The sequence below is a fragment of the Astyanax mexicanus genome, chromosome 13, assembly GCF_023375975.1.
Source record: "Astyanax mexicanus isolate ESR-SI-001 chromosome 13, AstMex3_surface, whole genome shotgun sequence".
NCBI classification, from domain to species: Eukaryota; Metazoa; Chordata; class Actinopteri; order Characiformes; family Acestrorhamphidae; genus Astyanax; species Astyanax mexicanus.
Window position 1 is genome coordinate 4,344,986 of NC_064420.1, and position 26,961 is coordinate 4,371,946.

The following is a 26,961-nucleotide window of genomic DNA, read 5'->3' on the forward strand; positions in this document are numbered from 1 at the left end:
GTCAGTGCAGTTTTGTTTTCCCACAAAATCTTACAGCACTTCATACCTTACAGCTTCCCTCTGCTACTGACAACTTTTATGGAGGTGCAGATTTCATTTTCCAGCAGGACTTGGCACACTGCCCACACTGCCAAAGGTACTCTGTGTGTAATACGTCTATATAATAAACAAGTTTCACATTCTGAGCTGAATTATTGAAATAAAGTAACTTTTCAATAATATACTAATTTTGTGAGATTTTTTTTGAGCACTAGTATATACAGCTCTGAAAAAATAAGAGACCACTTGAAAAAGAAATGATGAGTTGAGTTTGATTTTACCAAATCTCTAGAAAAAACTTTTGGAATATAATCAAGAGGAAGGTGGATGATCACAAGCCATCAAACCAACCAAGCTGAACTGCTTGGAATTTTTGCACCAGGAGTGGAAGTTGTCCAAAAGCAGTGTGTAAGACTGGTGGAGGAGAACATGCCTAGATGCCAAGATGCATGAAAACTGTGATTAAAAAAAATGTCAGCCTTTTTTCATTTTCTGCAAATAAATGCTCTAAATGATAATATTTTTATGTGGAATTTGGGAGAAATGTTGTCTGTAGTTTATAGAATAAAACAGCAATGTTCATTTTACTCAAACATAAACCTATAAATAGCAAAATCAGAGAAACTGATTGAGAAACTGAAGCACTCTCTTCAGGTGTCCATTTACTTTAGTCCCTGTGCAGCAGTGTGTACAGTACAGGTGTGTGTGTATGTCAGCGGGGGTTCCCTGGTAGGAAACTGACTGGTACTTTTAAAAACATCTGACTGATCTTTTTTTTGTATGGAGTGTGAAAGATGTACTGAGACAGATCCAGGCCTGTTCTGCTGCACTGCCTTTACTATCACATTCCACACGGTTACTCTCCCAAACAGAGGATTTGTTTAATGACAGTCGACTCTAAAGCTATATTTGCTGAGTGCGCACTCACACCCTAGAAAAGAGCTATTTATAGGCAGGCCAGGCCCCGGTGCTTTGATTAGCCTTCATGCCGCCTACTCCTGTTATGGAAAGCTGCTTAAGCATAGTACTGTTTATTTACTCACCCGCTGTAATCTGTAGCAACACTTCCCTGTTGCAGCAGCACAGCCTGTATATATATATATATATATATATATATATATATATATATATATATATATATATATATAAATTCAAAATAAAAATATTGTCATTTAGAGCATTTATTTGCAGAAAATGAGAAATGGCTGAAATAACAAACAAAAAAGATGCAGAGCTTTCAGACCTCAAATAATGCAAAGAAAAAAAAACAAGTTCATATTCATAAAGTTTTAAGAGTCCCGAAATCAATATTTGGTGGAATAACCCTAATGGTTTTTAATCACAGTTTTTTTTTTCATGCATTTTGGCATCATGTTCTCCTCCACCAGTCTTACACACTGCTTTTGGATAACTTTATGCTGCTTTACTCCTGGTGCAAAGCAATTCAGTTCAAGCAGTTCAGTTTGGTGGTTTGATGGCTTGTGATCATCCATCTTCCTCTTGATTATATTCCATCATTTTTAATATAAACTCATATTGTTTTAATTCATTCACATTGGAAGGTTTTCATGCATGAATGGTCTGTTTCATGAGATCATGCCGCAGCATCTCAATCTTTCAAACTATGATTTTAACTATGCAACTCCAAAACCTTCATTTAGTTTTTTTGAGCCATTTAGAGGGACTTGGAGCTGGAGTGCTTTGGGTCATTGTCCTGCTGCAGAACCCAGGTACACCTGAGCTTGAGGTGTGAACTGATGGTTGGACATTCTCCTTCATGATTTATTTTAGAATTCATGGTTCCTTTAATTACAGCAAGTTTTCCAGGACCTAAAACTGCTTTGGTACCAAATTATGGTTTAAACCACCTGTTTAAAATCACATGGATTTACTACCTTGTTACAATCTAATAATTTCCTCCCATCCCAACTGTATATGGGATATGTGGAATGGATGTTCTGTTTATTAACAAATAAAATTAAGATGAGCAGGAGAAACATACAAAAATCTTGGGTTCTGACTATCTTCACTTTTTCTTATAATGAGGGATGGTTTTTGAATAAAAGGGATTATCAATATCAAATATAAAATAAAATGTTAAGCAAATGCCTCCAATGCAATGGAGATACAAAAAATATATATTTTAGTTAATTGGATCTTATTTACATTTACTTTTACATTAGAATATTAGAGTCTTCTTTTGAGTTTATCACAGGCAGAAAATAACATTCGTATATGTTTCCATCACTGGATCTTAATTCAGGTCTGAAAGGGTTAACTGGGTTTTCTTTATATCGTCGCTCCAAAACAGCAACTTTACAGGAGAGAGAAAAAACCTTGTAAACTTTCAATGGAAGTCAATGTAAAAAGAGTTTATTTCAGGTCATTTTGAAGAGTTTCTATTGGTCCGTTCATCAAGAAATTTTGGCACAGTGTAAGAGACAGTTTGTCTGTTCAAATTATGTAGTAAACTAAAAATCAACAAACATGGAGATAAGTGTTTTTCATAGGAGAGCATCAATATACTTTTAGGACCTGTGTGACAATCTGATGATACTGAAAATTCTACAGGTTTCACAAACATTCAAGCACCATTGTACATTTTTTAGTGGTAAACATACAATACAACATACAATAAGAAAGTATATTTGTGCAAAATATATATTACATGATCATTTGTGATCTAGTATGGTTTTAAACTGGTTTTAAAACACAACATCATGTTTGAGTCGTCTGCCCAGACAGAAAACTGACTGAAAACGTTTTTCAGGGTGTCGGTATCAATTCTTATTAGGGATTCTCTCTTGATGTGGGTGAGATGAGCCTTATCAGGTTCAGACTCAGCTGTTTTTTTCCTTTCAAGTCAATAGCAAGGGTGTGACACAGTGAAGATTCAGTGAAGAGTGACAGCGATGGGTGTCTATTGCTCTATCTCACCCTTCCAGTGTTTTACCACTCCTCTCCACTGCCTTGGAAACAAATCCAGAAACAGTTGAGAGTTGTTGTGCTTTAATCTCTGTGTGGGTGATGGAGGCAGGTTCGCTTTTCAGCGTTCACACTGGAAACTCGTTGGGATTTCTTCTCCTTTTGTGTGAGGGGATATTAACTTCAGCCGCTCTGAAATATTCTTCCTGTTCATCAGCGATTTCGTTTTCCCCTCTTGAGCGAAGCATTAAAATTCTTTACACAACCGTTTGAGGATCAATATCACCATATATCATTTTGCGTAGTCATTTATTTCCCGAAAAGAACTTTCCATATCAGTGGAAGGTATTATATTAGCCATTTGAAGTGACCACTTTTGGTGAAAAATGACATTTATTAAGTTTGGGATTTTATACAGCTGGGAAAAAACGAGAGACCACTTAAAAACGATGAGTTTCTTTGATTTTACCAAATTGAAAACCTCTGGAATATAATCAAGAGGAAGATGGATGATCACAAGCCATCAAACCAAGATGAACTGCTTGTTGAATTTTTTTGCACCAGGAGTAAAGCAGCATAAAGTTATCCAAAAGCAGTGTGTAAGAGTGGTGGGGGAGAACATGCCAAAACCAGGGATATTCCAGCAAATATTGATTTCTCAACTCTTAAAACTTTATGAATATGAACTTGTCTTCTTTCTTGTTGCATTACTTGAGGTCTGAAAGCTCTGCATCTTTTTTGTTAGTTCAGCCATTTCTCATTTTTTTGCAAAATCAGAGAAACTGATTTAGAATCTGAAGTGGTCTCTTTAATTTTTAATTTTTTTTCCAGAGCTGTATGTCCACAAACATACACTCCTCTTCAAAAGTATTGGAACAGTGAGGTCAAACCAATTCTGGATTGCTTCACTTGTGGTGAGAACATGATCCAGTCTTAATCTGACCCAGCTATCAAAATATACTGCTTTTAATTGAGTTGAACTGCTGATAAGGCAGAGTTTAATCTGATATTTTAGCCAAATAAGGCATTCACTACTTGCAGCTGGACCCTGTATAACACTACTGCTTCTACTACTGATGATGTGCAGTGCGGCCATCTTGGATTTTTTTTTTTTTTTAAAGTCAAGTAAGGCACTCTTTCAAATGACTTTTCCAGTTGAAAAGCTGAAAGCTGACTGGTGGTGGCATTCCAGTTGAAATTTCCTACATGGAGTTGAGACATTCCGATACATCAGATTTCAAATGGAACGCCAGTCTTGAGTAGTTGGATCATTTCTTCCCAGGGAAGCACTTTCTATATCACTGGAAAGTATTATTAGTCATTTTCGGTGACCCACTTTCAGCGGAATATCATGTTTGTACAGTTTGGAATTATAAAGCTGTGGTAGAAACTAAAGTCTAAAGTCTACACATTACAAAAAACTGCCATAATTACTTGTCTGGTCTGCATAAATGATGGCATCTCAGGCTCAGGCCTCGGCTAGACGGCATGGATAAGGAAAAAGAACAACATTTACAGCGACTGTCACTCCTGCCTTCCTTTTTTTCCCAAACATGCCGAAACTTTTCCGCGAGACGTGATATCAGTCTAGCTGAGCTTCGTCCACATGCATGTTGGCGTGTTGCGATTGGAAAAACTGGAGTAGGGGTAATGCCGTAAACCCAGACAACGCTAGCTCAGAGAGCTGCTCGCTGCTGATGGAAACTGTGGCATGAACTTGGAAAAAAAACTGGGATCCTCGAGCGAAAAACGGAAGTGCGAAATCTCGGCCGTCTGGAAGAGCAGATTTTCCCCTCGCCCCGTCCGTCCGGCCATATTCATTTACTCATTCATAATTTGGATTGCATAAGACTGCTTGGTGTAACAGTGCAGGAATGTACATCTGGTAGACGGCGTTCTCCCTGAGACTAACATCCCCCCTCACCACCACCACCACCTTCTCCAAACGTGTGTTCTGAAATCTGTGGTTACACACTCTCTCTCTCTCTCTCTCTCTCTCTCTCTCTCTCTCTCTTTTTTTTTCTCTCTCTCTCTCTCTTTCTCATAACCACTGTCGAAGTTCAATTCAGAACAGACTCTTAATTACACTGCTGATGTTCAGAGTTTCCTATACGTCAGTCTGAAGCGGGAGTCACTAATACCACTGATGGGGTATAGATGGAGTGCAATGTACAGTACAGATAATACATTACATACAGTACATCAGGACACTGTACATACAAGGTTTGGACAATGAAACTGAAACACCTGGTTTTAAACCACAATAATGTATTGTCTCGATTGTAGTTCTGGTGTAAACAGCCGTGGTTTTATGTTTTTTATTGGATACAATCCCGGTTAGCACCTGAACGTCCCTTTCAGACAGCTTTCTCTTACAGCGTCCACAGTTAATCCTGTTGGATGTGGTTGGTTCTTCTTGGTGGTATTATATGCTGACATTACCCTGGATACCGTGGCTCTTGATACATCACAAAGACTTGCTCAAAGTCTTGGTCACAGATGCTCCAGCAGCAAGACGTGCACCAACAATTTTTCCTCTTTTGAACTCTGGTGTGTCACCCATAATGTTATAGAGTGCATTGCAATATTTAGAGCAGAACTGTGCTCTTACCCTGCTAATTGAACCTTCACACTCTTTTACACGCTCTTACTGGTGCAATAATGTGTAATTAATGAAGATTGGCCACCAGGCTGCTCCAATTTAGCCATGAAACCTCCCACTAAAATAACAGGTGTTTTAGTTTCATTGTCCAACCCCTTGTATATGTTTGAGTAAAATGAACATTGCTGTTTTATTCTTTAAATGTTGTTAAACCATGTTAATGAGCTAATATCTAGAAAGCTATCAAAATATTCAAATATTTAAGTTATGCCTCTCTGTCTTAATGCTGTCTATGTTGCCATGGTATTGTAAACAAATGTTCACCAATGTTGACCAGTGATAGACAGCTGTCAATCACAAACAAAGTGAATTAATATATTATATTTTGACCACTCCCACACAGAGAGTTCTTAGAGAGGTTTGAAGAATGCATTTTACTGTATTTCTCTTTTGTGTTTTGTGTTTAACCCTTGTGTGGTGTTCGGGTCTGTGGGACCCGTTTTCATTTTTCATCAAATGATACTAAAAAAATATTTTTTCTAACTCAAACTCATTGGCATTGGCTCATTTTTTGTGAAAAACATATATTAAAACACATTTTCAAAACACACTGTACCCCCTTCCCTACACATTTATATTACATACAGTATGTTTGGCCAAGGGCTAATAAACATTGCTTCATTTGTAAATTTTAAACTAAACAAATTTTCTACTCATATCTTGAGTTTAATTCATTTTCTTTTACATTTTATTAAAAAACTAATAAAAAAAAGAGTAGCACTTTTTGAAAGAAATGTAACATAAGAAATGTAAAGGGCAAATATTAACCATGTAAGCTGTTTATATTGCTTGCAATTTAGGTGAAGCGAGCATGTGTAAAGCATTTTAATGTAAAATTGCTTAATTTTGCTGAATTAAAAACAAGTAACAAAGTAAACGAGTAACAAAAATATGAACACCACACAAGGGTTAAACTTTGCAGTATGTTTCATTTATAACCCAAGTTTTGTAATATATAATACAATATAAGCAAAACAATACAAACAATATAAAAAATGTGTTCCCAGGGTTTTTAAAGCTCTTATTTAGTAGTGTATCCTGTTGAATGTGTGGACTCTTCATATACAGAGGGGTCAATGTGGGAGGCGTGTAGAACATATCGTTTCATTCATTTGAATGCAGCTCAGTGTCTCATGTCACAGAATTTTCCAGTATAAACTTTTTTTTATTTTTTTTATTTTTTATAACAGAGCTGAGCCAAGGAGGCCTGCTCTGTGTGCTAAGCCTAGAGCTCTGTGTCGTTTATCTTGGCTCCTGATGATATCCCAGAATTCTGCTGCTTCCTCCACAGGGCACTGAGTGAAGCTGTTAATGTGCTGCATTAAGATTTCTTGAAACATTTATTGCGAAGGTTTACCAAGAAAGCCTTCAGCTGGCGTGCCCTGGCACTCCTCAGCATTATACTGTATGTCTTATTAAGGCTATTACTGTATTAATATATGGGATTAAAAAACATATATGGATGAGAATGTCAGTTTGGCCTTTTGCCAGCCTAAAAATGTCAGCGTCTTTTAATCGAGAGATTGCGTTTCATTGCAAAGTATATGTAGCTCAATGAATGAGCACTAAATCTGAATCTGATCTGCTGAGAATAAAAAAAAAATACTTAGGATAAAAGCACAGAAGATTTTAAACATTACAGACATGTAACTAAAGCTCAGTAAACGCATGGGATTTAGAGTGTAGCGTCACAATGCACGGCTTCGATACACCAGCTCACAGACGCAGCCTTGTGCTGATCGACATCACCCTAAGAGTGATGAGGAGAAAGAGCACCATCTACCCACCCAGAGAGAGAGAGAGAGAGCAAGGCCAATAGTGCTCTCTCAGGGCTCTGTCAGCTGATGGCAAGCTGCATGACCGGGATTCAAACCATTCAAACCAATCTCCCAATCATACTCGCAGTGCTTTAGACCTCTGGACCACTCGGTGACCGGAAGAGTACTCTTAAAAATGCATTTTAGCACATGTGATAATGTGTACACTATGTTGAAAGTTTTAGAACATTTTTTATACTGGTTAATCACTTCAGGTTCCACCTTCAAGTCTGGTAAGTGATCCAATCAAAGGTAAGCATTAAACTGCCAAGCTTAAGCTTTTGAGGAAATAAATCACTTTGAGCAAAACTAAAAATCTTAAAAATGAAACAAACCTTTAATAATTCACAAACTTTGATCAGAAATCAATATTTGGTGGAATAACCCTGTTTTTTTTAATTATAGATTTCATGCATCTTGGCATCATGTTCTCCTCCACCAGTCTAACACACTGCTTTTGGATAACTTTATGATGCTTTACAAAAATTTAAGCAGTTCCGCTTGGTTTGACAGCTTGTGATCATCCATCTTCCTCTTGATTATATTCCAGAGGTTTTCTATTTTTTTCCCCAAGCTGTATAATTTATAGTTATAGACTAAAATAATGAGAATCCTGACCAGCATCAAATTAACTAACGTGACAAACACGCAAGAATAAACTGTATATTGAATAAAATGTGTAAAATTCCATCTAGTGTTTAGATTAGCATATTGAAATCAGCATTTTCAGATTTTCCGCTTGTTCAGTACCATTTCTTGTGCCATAATCCTCCCTATTCCCTTCTCTATCAGAATCAACAGCTGGACTCTGTAGGCCAGGCTGTCTGAACAGTGTAGGCCCTTCTCCTTTTCCAGATGTTGCACTGCCCCCTGCAAGTGTAAAACTTTCCATTAGGAAAGACTGCCACGGATGGAAAAACTGAAATCAAATTCAGATCCCTGTTAGCATTACTGACAAATCACTGCAAAGTCCTTCCTCTCTTTTACACATTTTATCAGTGCATTTCTCTCTCTTTTCTCTTTTCTTTTCACTGAGTGCTACACTACTCGGTTTAAAAGTGCCAGAATTAACCACAGCATTCCTGCACTGCCCTGCTGAAAAACCCAACTTCTTCCGGCAGCAGGTTCTGGATGTTTTTTAAGGTTCAGCTGGTTAAAAAATTCAGGTTCTGGTTGTCCAGAAAGAAAAGTACACTCTATACTGGTTACCAGGCAGTTTAACCAACCTAGTCATGTTGGTCTGACCAGTATGGGAAGGATGGGTCTTGCTGGTCATGCTGGTCAAACAAGTTGGCCATAATTGGCATTTCTAACCAACTTTATTAATAGAAAACTACAAAAACTACAAAACTATGATACTGTAGTTTTAGCTAATAAGACTAAACTGAAGGTTAAATATGGTTATATCGATTGTTTTGCACAATTTTTCTATTCTACATTTTATGGCAGGTGAATACAATCATACCATTTGTATTTAGTCTCCTTTCTGATGTAATTTAAGCAAAATATAGAGCTGAAATAGATGGAGAAAAAAATATGCTTGTTCTTACAGCCTACAACATAAAAGCAAGCCGAGGGGAGTGGCTACACACTGATGATGAGTACCAGAAACTTGGAGACACTCCCAGTATGCAATTAGATTGTGACAGAAGCCAATGGAAAAGAAGTGGTCCATGGTAACATACTCAACTCCATAAAGTTGAAAGTGAGTTCAAACTTGTATCGGGTTTACAGTGTAGTCATGCTCCTTGACCAGTGTACTTATGCTACTTTTACTTGTATACTTTAAGTGGTTTAGAATCCAGTACTTTTAGTCTTTTACTTGAGTAAAAAGCTTGAGTTGATACTTCTAAAGACTTCTACAGAGGTATTTTATTAAAACCATAGTATTTATACTTCTATCTGAATTTGAGTAATGAATATAAATAATTCTGACACTTTTTTTAGCCAACATGAAAAAAACCCTAGACCCTAGTCATACTCTTTGACCAGTGTACTTATGTTACTTTTACTTTTATACTTTAAGTAGTTTTGAAACCAGTACTTTTACACTTTTGCTTTGCTAAAAAGCTTGAGTTGATACTTCTACAGTCCTAGTATTTAAACTTCTACCTGAATTAACTAACTAATTAATTAATTAATTAATTATCAATACTTCTGACACTTAAAAAAAACTATACCCTAGTCATACTTGTTGACCAGTGTTCTTTAAGTAGTTTTAAACCTGTACTTTTAGTCTTTTTCTTGAGTAAAACGCTTAAGTTGATACTTTTGATTCTTAAAACCCTAGTATTTAAACTTCTACCTGAATGTGAGTAATGAATATAAATACTTTTTACCTTTTTTTGCCAACATGAAAAAATAACAAAAAACATACTCTATGGTCAAAATCTTTACTTCAGAAACTTAAAACTCAGTAGCTGAGTTTTTTTCTCAGCATAAATTTCTCACATCTGTCAAGAATCCCACCAGTGTAGACCCTCCACTCCTGGATTCTTTACTTCTTTAAAGTAGGCTACATATTTCAACGTGGCTCCTGTTTTCATATTTTTAAATATATATATATGTATATTGTTATATACATATATATATTCTCCCCTCCGTCTGCTGCTGCTTCTCCTCTCCGGCTGATTTTCTGCTCTCAGTCCCACAATGAAGCTCTTGTGTCTGAGAGGAGAGCCGCAGAAAACGGGCTCTTTTGGCGCGCGCGCCGCAGCTCGAGACGTCATGGATTCCTGCGCTCGGGCTTCGCAGGAAAAGCCCCGAGTCTCCGACATGGAGCCGCTCCAGGTTTCCATGGCGAAGCGCACAAACAGGAGGAAACACTGAGGGAATCCCGTTATTTTACAGCATTGGACCATTATAAACAGGCAGCGCGGGGAAGGAAGCCGCTCTGAGTCTCCAGTCGAACTGCGAGCCGGGCATCTGACAGCAGCTCCGACTTTTACCTCAGATTTAATCTTTATTTTTTGTTAAAGAAGAAAAGAGAAGAGAGATTGAGGAGATTTGTTTTTGTTTCATAGATTTTCGGATCTCTCTTTCTGCTTCCCTCTCCAATCAGAAAATTTGTATTTTTCATTTTTATTAATTTGTCCAGAAGAAGAATTTTCACTTTTTTTTTAAAGAATTTTTGGAACACCTCATTTTCCTCTACATTCAGAAACCTACCAGTGATTATTTTTTATTGTTCATTTTTATATTTTTTCCAGTACTCGTCTATTTACATTTTGGGACACTCTACTCTCCTGTACTTTTTTTTTTCTTAATTCACCGACCTGCTATGAACTGTCAGAAGATTTTTGCTTGAACTTCATTTTTTTTTTTTTTTCAAAAAACGTTTTAAACATTTCCAAATGTTTAGAGAAACTTGGAGGTTGGCTCAGTACCACAGCATGCGGGCGATGGATCAAGGTATGGATGGCGCGAAGTGCTGAAGTGTTGTGATTAAACTGGTAATCAACGTATTTGATTTTTTTATTTTTATTTGCTTGAATGATGAAATGCACCCTTTTAAAATGCTACTTTTATTATTATTTATTTGATTGTTATTGATTGCATGGCCATATTTTTGGGCTTATATTATCGGGGGATTCATACATGAATAGGATTTAAATAAATATGTGACAACCAAACGTTAAACATTATAGGCAAGATAAAGGGTATCCCAGCTGGGATTTTTTAAAGTTGAATCTACTTTGAATCAACATTGATCAACGTTGATGTCATGGTTGAATCAAGGTTTAAACCTTTAATAAACCATAGCTCACTAAAATGAGAAAAAACGCTTTGGTTAACAGAGTGTTAAGAATAAACTTGTTACATCACTGCAGTAAATCTGCACCAACCTGATTACTGAACATCTGATCTCAAAAACACTAAAACAGTAAAACATGTAGAACATGAACATGGTGTTAAATTTAAAAAGCTGTTTCTGCAAATAGAAGTAAAACACGTTTTCATTTCTCTATCCAACCGTTTTTTTAATTTATTTATTTTTTATTTTATTTTATGGTGATGAAATGTAACATGCTAACTCAAAAAGCAGAAGGTTGAGGACATTATGTTGATTCAACGTTTGCACAACCATTTAACATTAAAAGTTGTATATTCAACGTTGTCTCAACGTTGTCTCAAACGACATTTCAACACATTTCAACGTTAAAGGTCGGTTGTTTGCCAGCTGGAACGTGTTTCTTTCGCGTTAAGGAGCTGAATAAAGGTAGTTTTCTTCACAGAGCGGTGTAGAAAAGTGCACTTGAGTTAAGTCGTACAGGGTAAAAAGGCAGTTACGAGATTTTCTCAGAATCTCAGCGCCTCAGAGAAGCTCCGTGTAGTCGGGTTTCAGAGGGAGGAGGACCCGCCAGGGAAGCCCTCTCTTTTATAGGCCGCCCACGCGCGAGGGAACCCGTTAAAAACTCCGCCGCAACAAATCCTGTCAGAACAATTCCTGCAGCTGCAGCGAGAAAATGAGGCTCATTTCTGGACTAAGAGCGAACCTGCTTCCAGCCGGTCGACCAAAAAGACATGCTGCGGATCCAGGTGCGAAAACAAATCTCAGCAAAGTGATATATATCTATAGATAATACCCTGTTTTAATAGAATTGTCACAGTATATATATTTTCGAAGTTCAGTATCTACAGTAACTGAACATTACCACAACCTTTTATTGCTTACCTTAACAGAAAAGTATATTAACTTTAGAAAAGTCAATTAGAAGCTAATTAATTAAACAAGCCTGTATGTTGATTGAATGCTTTAAAACCAACTGTGGTTTGAATTTTGTGTTGTTTAAGATATTTGTTTAAGGATATTTTAGCATTTTTGTGCAATCCAACTCCAATGTTTGAATTTTCTCAGCAATTAAAAGTAGGGGTGGGTGATATGGACCTAAAGTAATATCATGATATTTCAGCGCAGAGATGTTTAAAGTACTGGAGAGCCAAACTTTTGTGTTCTATCAAAAAAAAGAGTGACTTAAGAAGAAGTTGAAGTGTTCTTTAAGCACTTTAAGTACTTATGTGGAAGAAATTTACTGTAAAATGTAGTACTGATTTTGTTCCTTAAAACAACAAACATGAGTCATTTTTTGTGAAAATAGTTTAAATCAGGAGCACAGGAGTACAAAAAAACGAAAAGAAAGAAGCAGTCAGACAACTTTATTTAACAATTTTATTTTACTTATTAAGGCCTTAATTTTATCATATCATATATCACCATTTTTTCTTAAGCATATTAAGATGAGTTTACTTTGTTATATCGTCCAGCCCTATCTGTGTACATAACTTACCATAGAATGAACCCAGCTTTTCATTATTAAGTGAATTGCTAAGTCATTATTTTGAGATAATACAGTATCTCATAATTTTAGGATGATTTTAATATTTTCAGATACTAAGTCAATATTTAAAGATACTAAGTCATACTTTTGAGACATTATCTCATAAGTTTGAGATACTATATCATTATTTTAATATACTATCTTCTTATTTTGAGGTACCGTTTTGTTATTTTGACGTACCAAGACATAATTTTAAGATGTTTTTTTGCTTAAAATTTCCCCTCGGGGATCAATAAAAATCTATCTATCTATCTATCTATCTATCTATCTATCTATCTATCTATCTATCTATCTATCTATCTATCTATCTATCTATCTATCTAAAACAATCACTTAGTAACTCAAAATATTTAACATTTTATATATATATATATATATATATATATATATATATATATATATATATATATATATATATATATATATATTAGGTATTATATAAATACCTCAAATAAGTATTTAATATCTTGACGATTAGTATCTCAAAGTAATGAGATTGTCTCTCAAAATAATGAGATAGCATCTTAAAATAATGACTTAGTATCTCAAAATAATAAGATTGTATCTGAAACTAATAAGGTTAAATCTTAAAATAATGAGGTTGTATCTCAAAATTATAACTTACTATCTTAAAAAATGATCTGGCATCTCAGAATACAGACTTAGTGTCTCAAAATAATGATCTTAGTATCTCAAAATAATAAGATAGCATCTCAAAATACAGATATAATATCTTAAAATCATGACTTACTATCTCGAAATATTGACGTAGCATCTCAAAATGAGATTGAATCTCAAAAAAATAACTTGTGTCTCAAAATAATGACTTAGTATCTTAAAAGGATAAATTAGTATCTTGACAAATAATGAAAAAAAAATGCTATTTCTTTATTTTTTTATTTTAAGTAGTATTAAAATTGAATGGGCTTCAATACCATGCTGAGCTACTAGCAGGTAGTATCTGTTAAATAAATAATAAAAGCCTGTGTCCTCCAGCACTGTCAGTACAGTGTTTGTACTCTGCAGGAGATGAATAAGGCCATCAGCAACATTCACAGTGATTAATAGAGTCATGCATCGTGAATAATTAATGATGTCTCACACAGCTTTTGTAAAACATGGGGAACATTAATAATGTTTTGTGCTGAACACCCGGGGGCAGCAGCGGGCAGCCTCTGAGTGAAAAGGTGTGGGTAAAAAAGGTGTGGGTGGAAAAAAACGGCCTCAATTTTCCTCATCATATGAACTATTTTAGAAGCTTTTTTTTTTTTTTTTTGAGAGAATAATAATTTTAAGTGCAATAAATAGATGTTTTAAATTAAAAGCATACATTCAGTACCAGTCAAAATTTATTATTACTCTGTGAAGAAGCATTTAGGTGCTCTTATCTGGGGAGCTGTTAACTTGCAGTTTCTGAGGCCGGTAACTCAACTTATTCTGTACAACAGAGGGAACTCTTGGTCTTCCTTTCCTGGGGCGGTCCTGATGAGAGCCAGTTTCATCAAAATATTCTTCTTATAAAATGGATTAGAACATTACTCTATAACTATTCACTGTATACCTGTAACTCTACCTCTTCACTACTTTACAACTGATGCTCTCAAGCTTTACATTAAGAGGCAAGAAATTAAAGTAATTAACTCTTGATGAGTTCAGCACAGCTGTTAACTGAAAGCCTGAATTCCAGGTGACTCTTCCTCGTGAATCTGACTACCTTTTTTTGGGATGCCTTTAGTATTATTCTACAATGCAGAAAATGTTTAAACAATGAAAAACTTTTGAATATAAGGTGTGTCCAAACTTATGACTGGTACTGTATATAGGTTGTGTCTGAAATGGCATCTATACAGATTTGAGAATATGTAAAAGATCCAGGGGGATTAAATAATTAAATAATAACACTTAATAACATTATATAAAGTGCAAAGCCCACTGTATTTTTGAGAGAGTACAGTTTTTTTAAAAGTATTGTTTAGCTTCTTTTTTTAAGGACAATACATTTTATACAAATACAATCTAAAAAAATGGTCGTTTGAATTAGAACAATATAGTATCCTATGATTTTATGGACTTTTTCAAAGAATACTACATTGTTACGACATTAATAATAATTCTAGCAGAGCTAAGCACTGCCACTATGATCGAGAGAACTCTAAGGTTCGAATCCCGGTCATGCAGCTTGCCATCAATGGCCAGAGCCCTGAGAGAGCACAATTGGCCTTGCTCTCTCTCTGGGTGGGTATAGTAGATGGCACCCTTTTTTCCCTCATCACTCCTAGGGTGATGTGGATCAGCACAAGGCTGCGTCTGTGAGCTGATGTATCAGAACCGAACACATAAAACTCCACATGTGTTCATTCATAGTTTTGATGCCTTCAGTGAGAATAATCCACGATGTTAATACTCATGAAAATAAAAAGAAAACGCATTGAATAAGAAGAGATAAGGTGTGTCCAAACTTTACTACTATACCACTGTATATTTAAGAAATAGATGTGAGAAATAAATAAATAATAAAGCAGAATACATTAACTAAACAAAGGCTAAACTCACTGTCAGTATCATAAAGAGATCTATCAACAGGAGGCCTCAGTCTACCGCTACTGTGTGTCACATTACTTGTCACTGAGACACGAAAAAAAAAAAGGAAAGAAAGAAAAACACAGACACGCCCTCAGGCCTCTCGCTCTCTCGTTCTCTCGCTCTCTCGTTCTCTCGCTCTCTCGTTAGTGTGGAGGGGAGGGAGGAAGCTCGGGCTGACTGCCAGTCACGATACAGACCTGCAGCCAGCAGCCAGCCATCTCCACAGGTTTCAGCTCCTAGTTCAGCTCCAGGCGCTGCGGGGAGTCCGGCCTTCTGTAGCTACTGTTTCTCAGTGCATGGTCCTCCTGTGGGTCTCGCCGGTTGGGACAGATGAGCTCTTTTTACGAGGAGAAAGACTGCAGCGGGTTAGGAGGCTTGGCGGGAGAGCTCGGTCAGGTGAACTGTCCAGATGAGCTGGAGTTTGAGTACCTGTTTGACTATGAAGCTCCTTGCAGCGAGTTTCCCGCTGGAGACCCTAAAGGTTTGTCAGAACTGCTGTATACAGTTTCCTTCTAGCTAAGATATTCTAGTTACACTTTACAGTAATACTAATAAAGACTTTAATGCTTTGAATGGTTAAGTAATGTACCTACAGTACCAGTCTGCAGTACAAGTTTGGTCACACCTCTTCTCTTATTCAATGATTTTTCTTTTAACATTGTAAATTTATTAAATATTGAAGACAAAATTTAAGGTATACAGGAACACGTGCAGAATTATTCTGTTAAAAAAAGGCATTAAACAAACCAGAATAAATTATTCTAAATAAGTAGCACATGTATCTTTGAGGACAGACCTGCACACTCTTGATATTTGATATCACTCTTGATATGCTGATGTATATATTGTATTCCGGAAAAGGACCAAGCGATGCTGATTCACTACTACAATAGGCCGATATTGGCAATGCTACGTTAAATTAATTCATTTAAGCTCGTTTTATTTATTTATTTGTATTAATTATACAGTTATAACATTATATTGGATCTAGTTTCTCTGTAAGTTGTACAGGTGGACCTTAAAAAATTAGAATATAAATGAAAAGTTACGTATTTTCATGTATTTCTTGTCAAAATGTGAAACTCATATATTCTATAGATGTATTACACACAAAGTGATCTATTTTAAGCGTTTATTTATATTATTGTTGATGATTACGGCTTACAGTCGTAATGAAAACAGAAAAGCCAGTATCTTATCTTTGAATATAAAGACCATTTGGTACTTTTGGCAGTGTGGGCAGTGTGCCAAGTCCTGCTGGAAAATGAAATCTACTGTCATCTGCTGGTGTTGGTCCACTGTGGTATATCAAGTATCCAGTATATTCAGTGATTAGAAGCTTGTATCGTAAAGTGGTCTATAGGGAAGATAGTGGGCAACCATAGTGGACCCCCAAAAAAGAACCCCCAGTCATTGACTTCCAGGTCTCGCTGAAGAAGTGATTCATGGACGTCCCAGCTCACAAATTAAAGGATCTGTTAAAGCACTTAAAGGTTCTATTGCTAATGTTAGTCTAGGCCATCTTCCTTATACAGTATCACTTTAGATACTAAGTTCTAATCACTGCATATTTTGGCGATGTTTTGACCCAGTTGCCATAAGTAGGAATGCACAGAATTTCCCTTACCTGAAATCGTTTAATCGGTATATAACCCGATCTGTAGCATTAAGCAGCAACTCAGGATTTCAACACGCTAACTTCTTTCCTCATACCATGTCAGTGTCAGGTTAAGTTTAAGTTCATCTGAAACAGCTCTTCAATAAATAGCAACCGCTGTGGTCAGCTGTTCCTCTTTGCATGTTTGTGTTCCTCATAATAGGTTTTCAAAGCATCCGACATTGTGTTTCTGATTTAGAGAACTGTAGAAGAATTGTAATTTGTTGTAAGAACCATGCAAAAATGGATTCACTATTTGCCCTTTTATTTTATTTATTATTTGCTGCTGGATTAGACAGTATCTTAGGCCTCACATTGAGGCCCGTTGCAACAAGGCAAGCAAACCATCCTTCCACTAGCTGCTGACAGTAGCTAGTGTTTTCAGAGAGCGAAATCACCAATCAGTGGTTTATAAATGATGAGTTTCTTTGATTTTTACCAAATTTAAAAAACCTCTGGAATATAATCAAGAGGAAGATGGAAGATCACCAACCATCAAACCACCAAGCTGAACTGCTTGAATTTTTGCACCAGGAGTAAAGGCATAAAGTTATCCAAAAGCAGTGTGTAAGACTGGTGGAGGAGAACATGCTGAGATGCATGAAAGCAGTGATTAAAAACCAGGGTTATTCCACCAAATATTGATTTCTGAACTCTTAAAACTTTTTGAATATGAACTTGTTTTCTTTTGCGCTATTTGAGGTCTGGTCTAAAAGCTCTGCATCTTTTTTGTTATTTCATCCATTTGTCATTTTCTGCAGATAAATGCTCTAAATGACAATATAATGTTGCCAGTAGTTTATAGAATAAAACAACAACATTGATTTTACCATACCTATAAATAGCAAAATTCAGAGAATCTAATTCAGAAACTGAAGTGGGTATACAGTATTGTGATATATAGGTTGTTAACCATCTCTTTCCCCATGTTTTTATCTCTTTTATCTTTAGATGAGATTGATCTCCCCCCACACAAAGTCATCAGCCCCCCCAACAGCCTCCCATACCCCCTGGAGGAGCCATCTCCCTACACTGAGTCCAGCTCAGAGGCTTTCTCGGGCTATGAGCAACTGGAGGTTAAAAACTACTCGGAGCACACCAGGCCCGGTGGGCAAGCGCTGAGTCCGAGGATTGAGATCACGCCGTCACGTGAGCACTACAACCACGGCCATGATTCACTCCAGAACCACCTAGTGAACACCAGCCCCAGACCCACGCTCACCGTGCCCGGCCAAGACACCACCATCTACCGCGAGCCCCTCTGTCTCAGCCCAGCCAGCAGTAACTCCTCTACTTCCTGGCACTCGGAGACCTACTCCCCCTTCGCCTCGCCCTGCGTGTCCCCCAGCAGTGGACAGACGGTGACCGGGGAGCTGTGCCCTCGCTTCCAAAACATCCACACGGGCTCGCCACGCACCAGCCCGGGCACCTCTCCTCGCACCAGCCTGGCCGAAGACAGCTACCTGGGCCGCTCCCCTTCCCCCAGGCCCGGCTCTCGCTCCACCTCTCCGCAGGGCAAGCGCACCTACGACATGTACAGAAACCCCAACCTGATAGCCCGTTCACGCAGCCCTTCTCCCCACGGCGGCCATGATGACCACCACCCCACCAACCATTATAGTCCCAACACCCTGCCAGAGGTCATTAATGGCTTCGGACAGCCTGGTACAATGCCCCCCAAGATAGTCAAAACCAACCAGCAACCCTACGCCCTCTACCCAGATGCCCACACAGAGGGCTACCTGATGTCATGTGACCAAGACATCAAGACCAAAACCGAGCCTTTCTTCGTCATCCCTTCCCTGCCCTGGCCCAAGCAGCTGATGCCTGGCATCTGCAGGTAGGTTGCTGAACGTCCATCACTAGTCTCAGAGGCAGAACCAATTGGCGTCTCTATTTTAGCTAATGGTCTGGACAACAGAAAGACAAGCTCACAAGACACAAACCCAATCAAAATCTCTGTTTTAGTCAAGGCAGGTCAACAATGAGACAAAATCAATAGTAAAACCAATCAAAATCTCTGTTTCAGTTGAGGGAGGACACCAATAAATCAAACATGGAGACAGAAATCAATCAGAACCTCAATTCCAGCTTTGGGAAGGACAAGAAAGAGTCAAATTAAGATGCATAACCAATCAGAATCTCTGTTTTAGTCAAGGCAGTTCAACAATGAGACAAAATTCATAGTAAAACCAATCAAAATCTCAGTTTCAATTGAGGCAGGAAAACAACGACACAAACTTTAATGCAAAACCAATTAAAACCTCTTTTTTACAGCTGAGGGCAGGACAACAACCAGTGAAACATGGAAAAAAAAGTCAGTCAGAATCTCAATTCCAGCTTTGGGATGGACATCAGAACCTCTGTTTTAGTCAAGGCAGATCAACAACGAGACAAAATTTACCGTTAAATTAGTTAGAAACCTTATTTTAGCTAGGGGCGGGACAACAGAGAGACACACTTCACGGCAAACCAATTAATATCTCAGTTTCAGTTGACGCAGGAAAACAAGTGACAACAGAGAGTCAAACAACACAGCAGAACCAATCAGAATGTCTGTTTCTTTTTGGGGTGGGACAATAAAAATTCAAACTATATTCAAACTACATTTAACGTTCCACTCTACCCTATAATCTAATTTAAGATAAGCTGATGAAACTTCTTCAAAAGTGCATCATCAGTAGCACCTCAATTTTGTCACCTCATGGGCTCGATAAATAACTTGCAATTAGGCCTTTTTTAAGACGCACTATCGATGGTTCATCAGTGTATCTTCTGACACCGATAAACTAGACTTTTGAAATGTTTGTTTTTATGTTACATATATTAGTTTTGTGTCAATATGAAGACACAGCTTCTATATTATGCATCTGTGTTTCAGTGTGTGATGCCCCAACCAGTCCCCCTATATAAAAAGCTTCACATGTAGATGCCACTAATGATGAATTATTTTAATAGTTCTATAGAATCTGTCAATTATTTTTTTTTCAATTAATTGATTATTAATCAGATAAAAGAGGGAAAAATGCTAACATTTATTTCCTGTACAACTGTCTTTGTACTAATGCTGTAATTGTAGAAACACACATTCTACCATTATTACAACAGTGTATGCAATGTAAATCTGCACCTGGCTGTGATTCTCAAATACGCAATTGCAGAGTGAGAAAAGGCCTTTAAAAAGGCAGCCACCGCATTTAAGGTGGAATGGAAAAGTGGCATATAAATTTGGTAAAAAAAAGAGATACATCATGTTTAACTACTCTAGCAGGCTCAAGTTACATTGATTGAGAGTGTTAGATTGATTTGTTTCGACTATGTCTTTTTTTGGAACAGCTAGTGAAGCTGCCACATTTAAGGTGGAATCTAAGGTGGAAGGGAAAACTCAGGGGGGATGGTTACTAATGCTAATTTGTTCGCTAAACATGAGCTAGATAGAAATTTAGTAAGAATTAGACGCATCTTGTTTAACTGCTCTAGCAGCCTCTAGAAACATTGGATGAGATGCATCCAGCTTAATGGTGCTTTACTGCCATGGATTTTTTTTGGACAGTAATCGATTGTCGTATCCCTACCTGCAAATATAAATAAATAAGCTCTCAAAATCTTCTTTTTCAACAGTGTGGTGACACATTTTTGGTTTTTTTTGCTTTAAATAAGGCTGCTACCGCATTTAAGGTGGAACAGAAAAGTTGGCATATAAATTTGCTAAAAATGAGAAGCATCATGTTTAACTACTATAGAAAAAAATACAACTTGTCACTATTAGCTTGATTTGATAAAACTATGGCTTTTTTTTATTTAGAACAGTTGGTGAAGCTGCCACATTTAAGGTGGAATTTAAGATAGAAGAGAAAACCTGGGGGTTGTGGGTGGTTGCTATGGCTAATTTGTTTGCTAAACGTAAGCTAGATATAAATTTAGTAAGAATGAGACGCATCTTGTTTAACTGCTCTAGCAGCCTCTAGATACATAATGGTGCTTTACTGCCATGGATTTGGTTGACTTACTGTCCCACATTAGGATGTAGCAACTGTACTTATGAGTAAAATATAACATAGACCCAACTAATCGATTATTTAGTTAATTTCCAACTATTTAATACTTGATTGTTGTAGCCCTACCAGCAAATATAAATAAATAATCTCTCAAAATCTTTTTTGGCCTTTTTATTGACATATTCGTTTGTGTTCTGCGCTTGAATCACAGGGTATCTTACGATACAATATTATCCGGATACGTTGCCCATGGTAACGATCTTTTCATACTGTGATTCTGCAATACTGGATAAATCACAAGACAAATCTTTACAATACTTCACAGCATCTGTGTATGTGAAGAAAATAAATAAATAGTTCTACTGTAAATGAGAAAATACCAAGAATTATGGATTTATTGGTTCCAGTTTAACAGAATTTAACAACTAATAATCTTTACCAAAGGTTTACTCTCTTCATTTGAATTACTCCACCTCCTCCACCATGGCAGACCACTAATTGTGATGCACTATTTTTACCATATCGTCCAGCACTAGCATTAATTCAGCTTTATTGATTACGGTAAAAAAAAATCAGTACCACTTTAAAATAAGACTACCTTTATAAAGGGTTTATAAATGGTTTACAATTAGTGTATTAACAATCAGTTATAACACATACGTAGAAAAGGCAACAATGACCTGTTGTTTGCCAAATAGTGAACCCAGCCACAGCCATCTATATTGTTGCCCTTTCTACATATGTGTTATAACTCATTAATAATGTTTTTTAAGGCATTTACAACCTAATTAGTAACCATTAATAAACTAATTGTAAACCATTTATAAACCCTTTATAAAGGTAGTCTTATTTTAAAGTGGTACCAAAAAATCTAACCATGGCTCCTCATGACTTTCTCCCTCAGCATCCCGGTGACCTCCCTGCCGTCTCTGGAGTGGCCCCTGCCAAGCCGCACGGACCAGTATGAATTACGCATTGAAGTGCAGCCCAAGCCCCACCACAGGGCCCACTACGAGACGGAGGGCAGCCGTGGGGCCGTCAAAGCTCAGACTGGGGGTCACCCAGTGGTCCAGGTGGGTGGTGATTCTGGCAGGCTTTGCGTGTGATGGTATTTCCTAGTCATTATGCAGTCTGCAGTGACATGGCCTGAAGTCAGGCTTATGGAAATGTTGGTCTGATTTTTTTTTTTTTTAGTACTGTGCTATACCTCAGCTATTGTTTACTCTCTTAGAGATTCTCTGTGGATCTGTGCATTTACGTAATCACACAACAGTGGGATGTACACGCGGGTGTGTGAGTGTTAAAAAGGTCCGCAGGGAATTACTTTCTTTTGTGTTGGAAATATCTCGCTGCTTATTAACGTGTCGTTTGTGTAAGTTTAGGACTGTCACTATCTCTTTTATATTATTGAATCAATAATATAAAAGAGGCTTAACTGAGGCTTAAGTGAGAACTGCAGTTCTTTAAATGTTGGTCTGGGTTCTGTTCTGACCTCCTGGATGAGTTGTCCATGCCCTTTTGGAGTAATTCTGGTCGGCTCTAAAATAGCTCTCATTGTGGTTCTTTGGAGTCTCAAAGCTTTAGAAATGACTTTGTAACCTTTTTCAGACTAACAGATGTTAATGACTGTTTTTGAATGTCTTCAGATTGGCGAATAATGTGTTGATTTTTGAAATCTTTTATCTGCTTCATGTTGTCAGACAGACTCTATTTACAGGAAGTGATTTCTTGATTTTTAAGGTCTGGCAGTAATCAGGTCTGGTTGTGGTTAGTAGTGAAATTGAACTTAGCTTTACAAAAAGTGTGATTAACAGTGATAACAGTAAATGTATGAGATGGCAAACACTTTCTCAAAAAAGGCTAGATGATTTTGGAAGTTTTTTCCCCTCAATAAATAAAATCATCATTTAAAAAGTGCTTAGGATATATTTGTCTTGCACTGGCACTGCCAGCCTATGGAAGTCTTTAGTGTTCTGCCCTTTGTGCTCAGCTTGAATGCAGTGTGCTGATTGCAGCTTCTTGTAATGAACGTCAGTCAGTAACATATGCTGTAAATACTGTATATCTCTTTTAGACGGAGAGGCGGAGAGGGTGCGCATTTCTAGCGCAGAAAATCGGGCCAAAGAGTCTAAAAGCGGAGAGAGTGTGCATTTCTAGCGCAGAAAAACAGGGCAAAAGAGTCTACAAGCGGAGAGAGTGCGCATTACTAGCGCAGAGAAACGGGCCAAAGAGTCTAAAAGGGGAGAGGGTGCACATTTCTAGCGCAGAAAAATGGGGCAAAAGAGTCTAAAAGCAGAGAGAGTGCGCATTTCTAGCGCAGAAAAATGGGGCAAAGAGTCTAAAAGGGGAGAGGGTGCACATTTCTAGCGCAGAAAAATGGGGCAAAGAGTCTAAAAGCGAAGAGGGTGCGCAATTCTAGCGCAAAAAAATACGGGGCAAAAGAGTCTAAAAGCGGAGAGAGTGCGCATTTCTAATGCAAAAAAATGGGGCAAAGAGTCTAAAAGCGGAGAGGGTGCGCATTTCTAGCGCAAAAAAAACGGGGCAAAAGAGTCTAAAAGCGGAGAGAGTGTGCATTTCTAGCGCAGAAAAACGGGGCAAAGAGTCTAAAAGCGGAGAGGGTGCACATTTCTAGTGCAAAAAAACGGGGCAAAGAGTCTAAAAGTTGCCATAATTAAGGAGTTTAATATTAATAGACATCATGAAATGAAACATCAATTTGAAAAATCTTAGTCTACACAACACTGTCAAAGATAGATAAAGATAGTAAGTCAAGTAAAATGGTGTGTAAATGAAATAATCAGGAAAAAAATATTATTTAAAGTGGTATATTTCATTATTTGTTTTATTACAGAGTCTGTGGTCCGTGACTTCAAATTTATTTCTCCTTCTGGCCCCCAACAAAAAAAGTTTGGACACCCCTGTTCTAGTGTCACGACTCTGGTATACTGTAGGATATACTGTTTATGGCTTTCCGTTCTCCTGCTCTTACTACTCCAGTCCAGCCGCTGCTGCAGCCAATCACGAGGCAGGGGGTTGCTGAGAGTTACAGAGGGAGCTCTGCCTTTGCTCCTGCCTCGCTTTTACTTCACCCGCCTCTGAGCTCTGGCACACAGCTCTCCTGCTCCCATGGTGACCAGGTTCTCAGATGGCTCGTGCTAACGGCCGTGTTTGTTCAGCTCACGGCGAGGAGATCCGCCACCTTCGCTCTGAGAGCCGGTTTTAGAGGCGTGCGTTTATTATGAAGCCTGTGTTTACAGTCTCGTCGTGATTGGAGGATAAATTCTGAGGTGAACCTGACATTTACCACTGCGTTTGACAAGCTGCAGCTGAGCTACACTGAGTGTCTGCAAATGGGCATAAAGTAGTTTGGGTAAAGTCAGGGATGTCCTGATTAGGGGTGAACGATATCGTATCGAACTCAAATAATGACAAAATAAATAATTATAGTTTAATGTCATGTAAGTATAACAGTTAACCTAATTACTAATAATTGATGAATAATATTAACATAAAACAGAGATCCCGGCTAGTGATTCACTGTTTCTTGTTGGATAATTATAATTAACGAAAAAAGGTGGTGCCATTCAGCCTAATTGCGATGTCTGTAGTGGGGTGGTGGGGGGGGGGGGTCTCTTTGTGTGTGTGTGTGTGTGTGTGTGTGTGTTGGTAGACACTCTGTTGTATATTTAAACAATAATACAATCAAGGTTTGTGTTAAAACGTGTAATATTGACACTGCTGTGCTGCGGTGCTGCCATAGATCAGCACAGCAGTGCCAATATTACACGTTACAACACAAACCTCGATTGTCAAAGTCAAGTTTTTTCAAAATTTGACCAAAAACATATTTTTAGGAAGGTGATGATATAATGTCTTTCCGATTGGCTGGTTTGTATTGGTAACAGTGTTGTATTATAGTAAGATATGTATATATTTTGTAAGTATGTTGAGTATGATGGTGGTGTGGTTGCTGGGAGTATATTTGTTGAGCCCCTGTTGAGTTCAGCGTTCGGGGGGTTGGGTTATTTTAGATGCTTCTTCATGCTTTGTGGTTTCTGCACACTTCCTTCCGATGTGTCTTGTTTTTTTTTTTTGTTTTTTTTCGAGTGCTAATCTAATTTGTCTTATTTGTCTACACTCATGTCTGTGTGTGTGTGTGTGTCTGTGTGTGTGTATACTCTTAGAATTCAGATGACTCTGTGTTGTGCTAGTTTTAGACAGTGATCAGGACATTTGGCTTAAAGTCAGCATGCTCTCTTTTAATGTATTGGTGAGGATTACGTGTCAGGCAAAGATTCTGGTCATTAATATTGGTATACCGTGTGAGTTTAAAGTTGTAGGACGTCCTTTTTCTTTCTCTTTCAGAAAAGACATATAGTGGGTTTCCAGATGGTGGCCTAGAAGATATTTATGTTTTATTTAGTTTCCCTTTCATTTCTGAAATATAAGGGTGTCCTGCAGCTTTTAATAAAAAAACTCTTTTTTTCATTTGTAATAAATTATTTGCACTAGCAAAAGGGACCAGTTAAAAGGTTGAACAGATATCCCTGCTCTCAAATCAAGTCAAGTCAAAAAAAAAAAAAAAACACTCTATGATCACAAAAAAAAAAAATAATTTTAATCTAAGTACCTAAAGAACATTCCTTAAATAATGATAAGAAAACAGCTGTTTTCACACAAATAGATTATTATAGTTCTGGTCTGAACAATTAACAAGTTTGTCTGCTTGGCAAGGGATTGGGCAATATATCAATATATATATATATTTTTTTTATTAATGAATCGTGGTCAATTTTCGCATTGTATCAACAAGCAAATCGATTTTTTGTGCATATAGATAATATTATCAGGGCCTCAGACACATTATTTTGAATGGGATGGCGGTTCAGAAACACATTATTTTGACCAGTGAAGTAGCTGTAGTAATTAGCTGGGTAATAAATCAGGTTAAACTGCACCTGAACAGCCATTTAGCATTAAAGAACCTGAGGAGGATCTTTGACAATTGTCTCAAAATATTTTTCATTCAGTATGATGTTCTTTTTCTGAAATGATCTGTTAGTTTTATACCAGATGTTACTGGACACAAACTTTCCAAAATGTTCCACTTTTGTCACTTTAGTTCAAAGAATATTTACCCAAAGTGATCCTGGGGATCATCAAAATGTTTTTTGGTAAACTATAGGTAAGTGAGACCTGCAGTTGTGTAAATATTGTTCGGGGCTCTTTTATGACCTCCTGGATGAGTTGTCCAAGCCCATTTGGTGTGGTTGTGGATAGTGAAATTGAACTCAGCTTTCCAAAAAGTTTTTTTTTCTCTTAACAAATGAAATCGTCATTTAAAAAGTGCTTTATTTTTCTATTTTTACTTTTTATGTTTTCGATATTTTAACAAAAATGCAAAGAGAAAAGAATTTCGTTTGCTAAAGTTTTTTCTTTTTATATACTTTGTAAGCGTAAATCTATCACATAAACTACATCCATCCTGAATTAGACAATTAGTATCAAAGGTTAACTACCTAAAAAGACCTAAAACTACCTAAAACTATGTAATACTTGTTTGTGATTTTGGACACTAACCAGATCTTTGCGAAAAACTTTACTTTGAAAAAAGTTACTTTGACATTAAAGTTGTTTGTAAATCGCTAAGATTATTAATTATTGGGAAATACACCACTAAGCAGTTAATCATGTTAAAAATTTTAAATTTAAGATTAAATTTAAGAACACTTTTAGTATTGATTATTATTTATTATTCTTTTTGTGTTTATTACTGTGCTGTTTCAATACTATTATCTGTACAAAGCAGCACAGAATCCATGATTTCCTGTTAGATGCTCGCTCTGTGTGTATTAGATTATTTTCTGGAGAAATTGTTTGCTGGACAAAGAATAAATGAAGCGGTTGCTAAGTGAAGAGTTTGAACAGTTTGAACAACTGC

The 26,961-nt window shown here is 37.2% G+C and overlaps 2 protein-coding genes across 3 annotated transcripts in view; both read left to right on the forward strand.

Moving 5' to 3' along the window:
• LOC103032624 (probable phospholipid-transporting ATPase IIA) overlaps nt 1-26,961 on the forward strand; it is a 291,393-nt gene that overhangs the window by 65,425 nt on the left and 199,007 nt on the right. The window lies entirely within an intron of this gene.
• The window catches only part of nfatc2a (nuclear factor of activated T cells 2a), a 56,012-nt gene continuing 39,400 nt past the window's right edge, over nt 10,350-26,961 (forward strand). Inside the window, exons 1-3 of one of the 2 annotated variants that reach the window (XM_022677216.2) lie at nt 10,350-10,854; nt 17,974-18,862; nt 21,925-22,093. In XM_022677216.2, the coding sequence (XP_022532937.2) occupies nt 10,797-10,854; nt 17,974-18,862; nt 21,925-22,093 (1,116 nt within the window). In that variant the 5' untranslated portion in view covers nt 10,350-10,796. Of the gene's footprint in view, nt 10,855-15,455; nt 15,847-17,973; nt 18,863-21,924; nt 22,094-26,961 lie in introns of those variants that run through there. The other variant, XM_022677215.2, reaches the window with a different exon arrangement.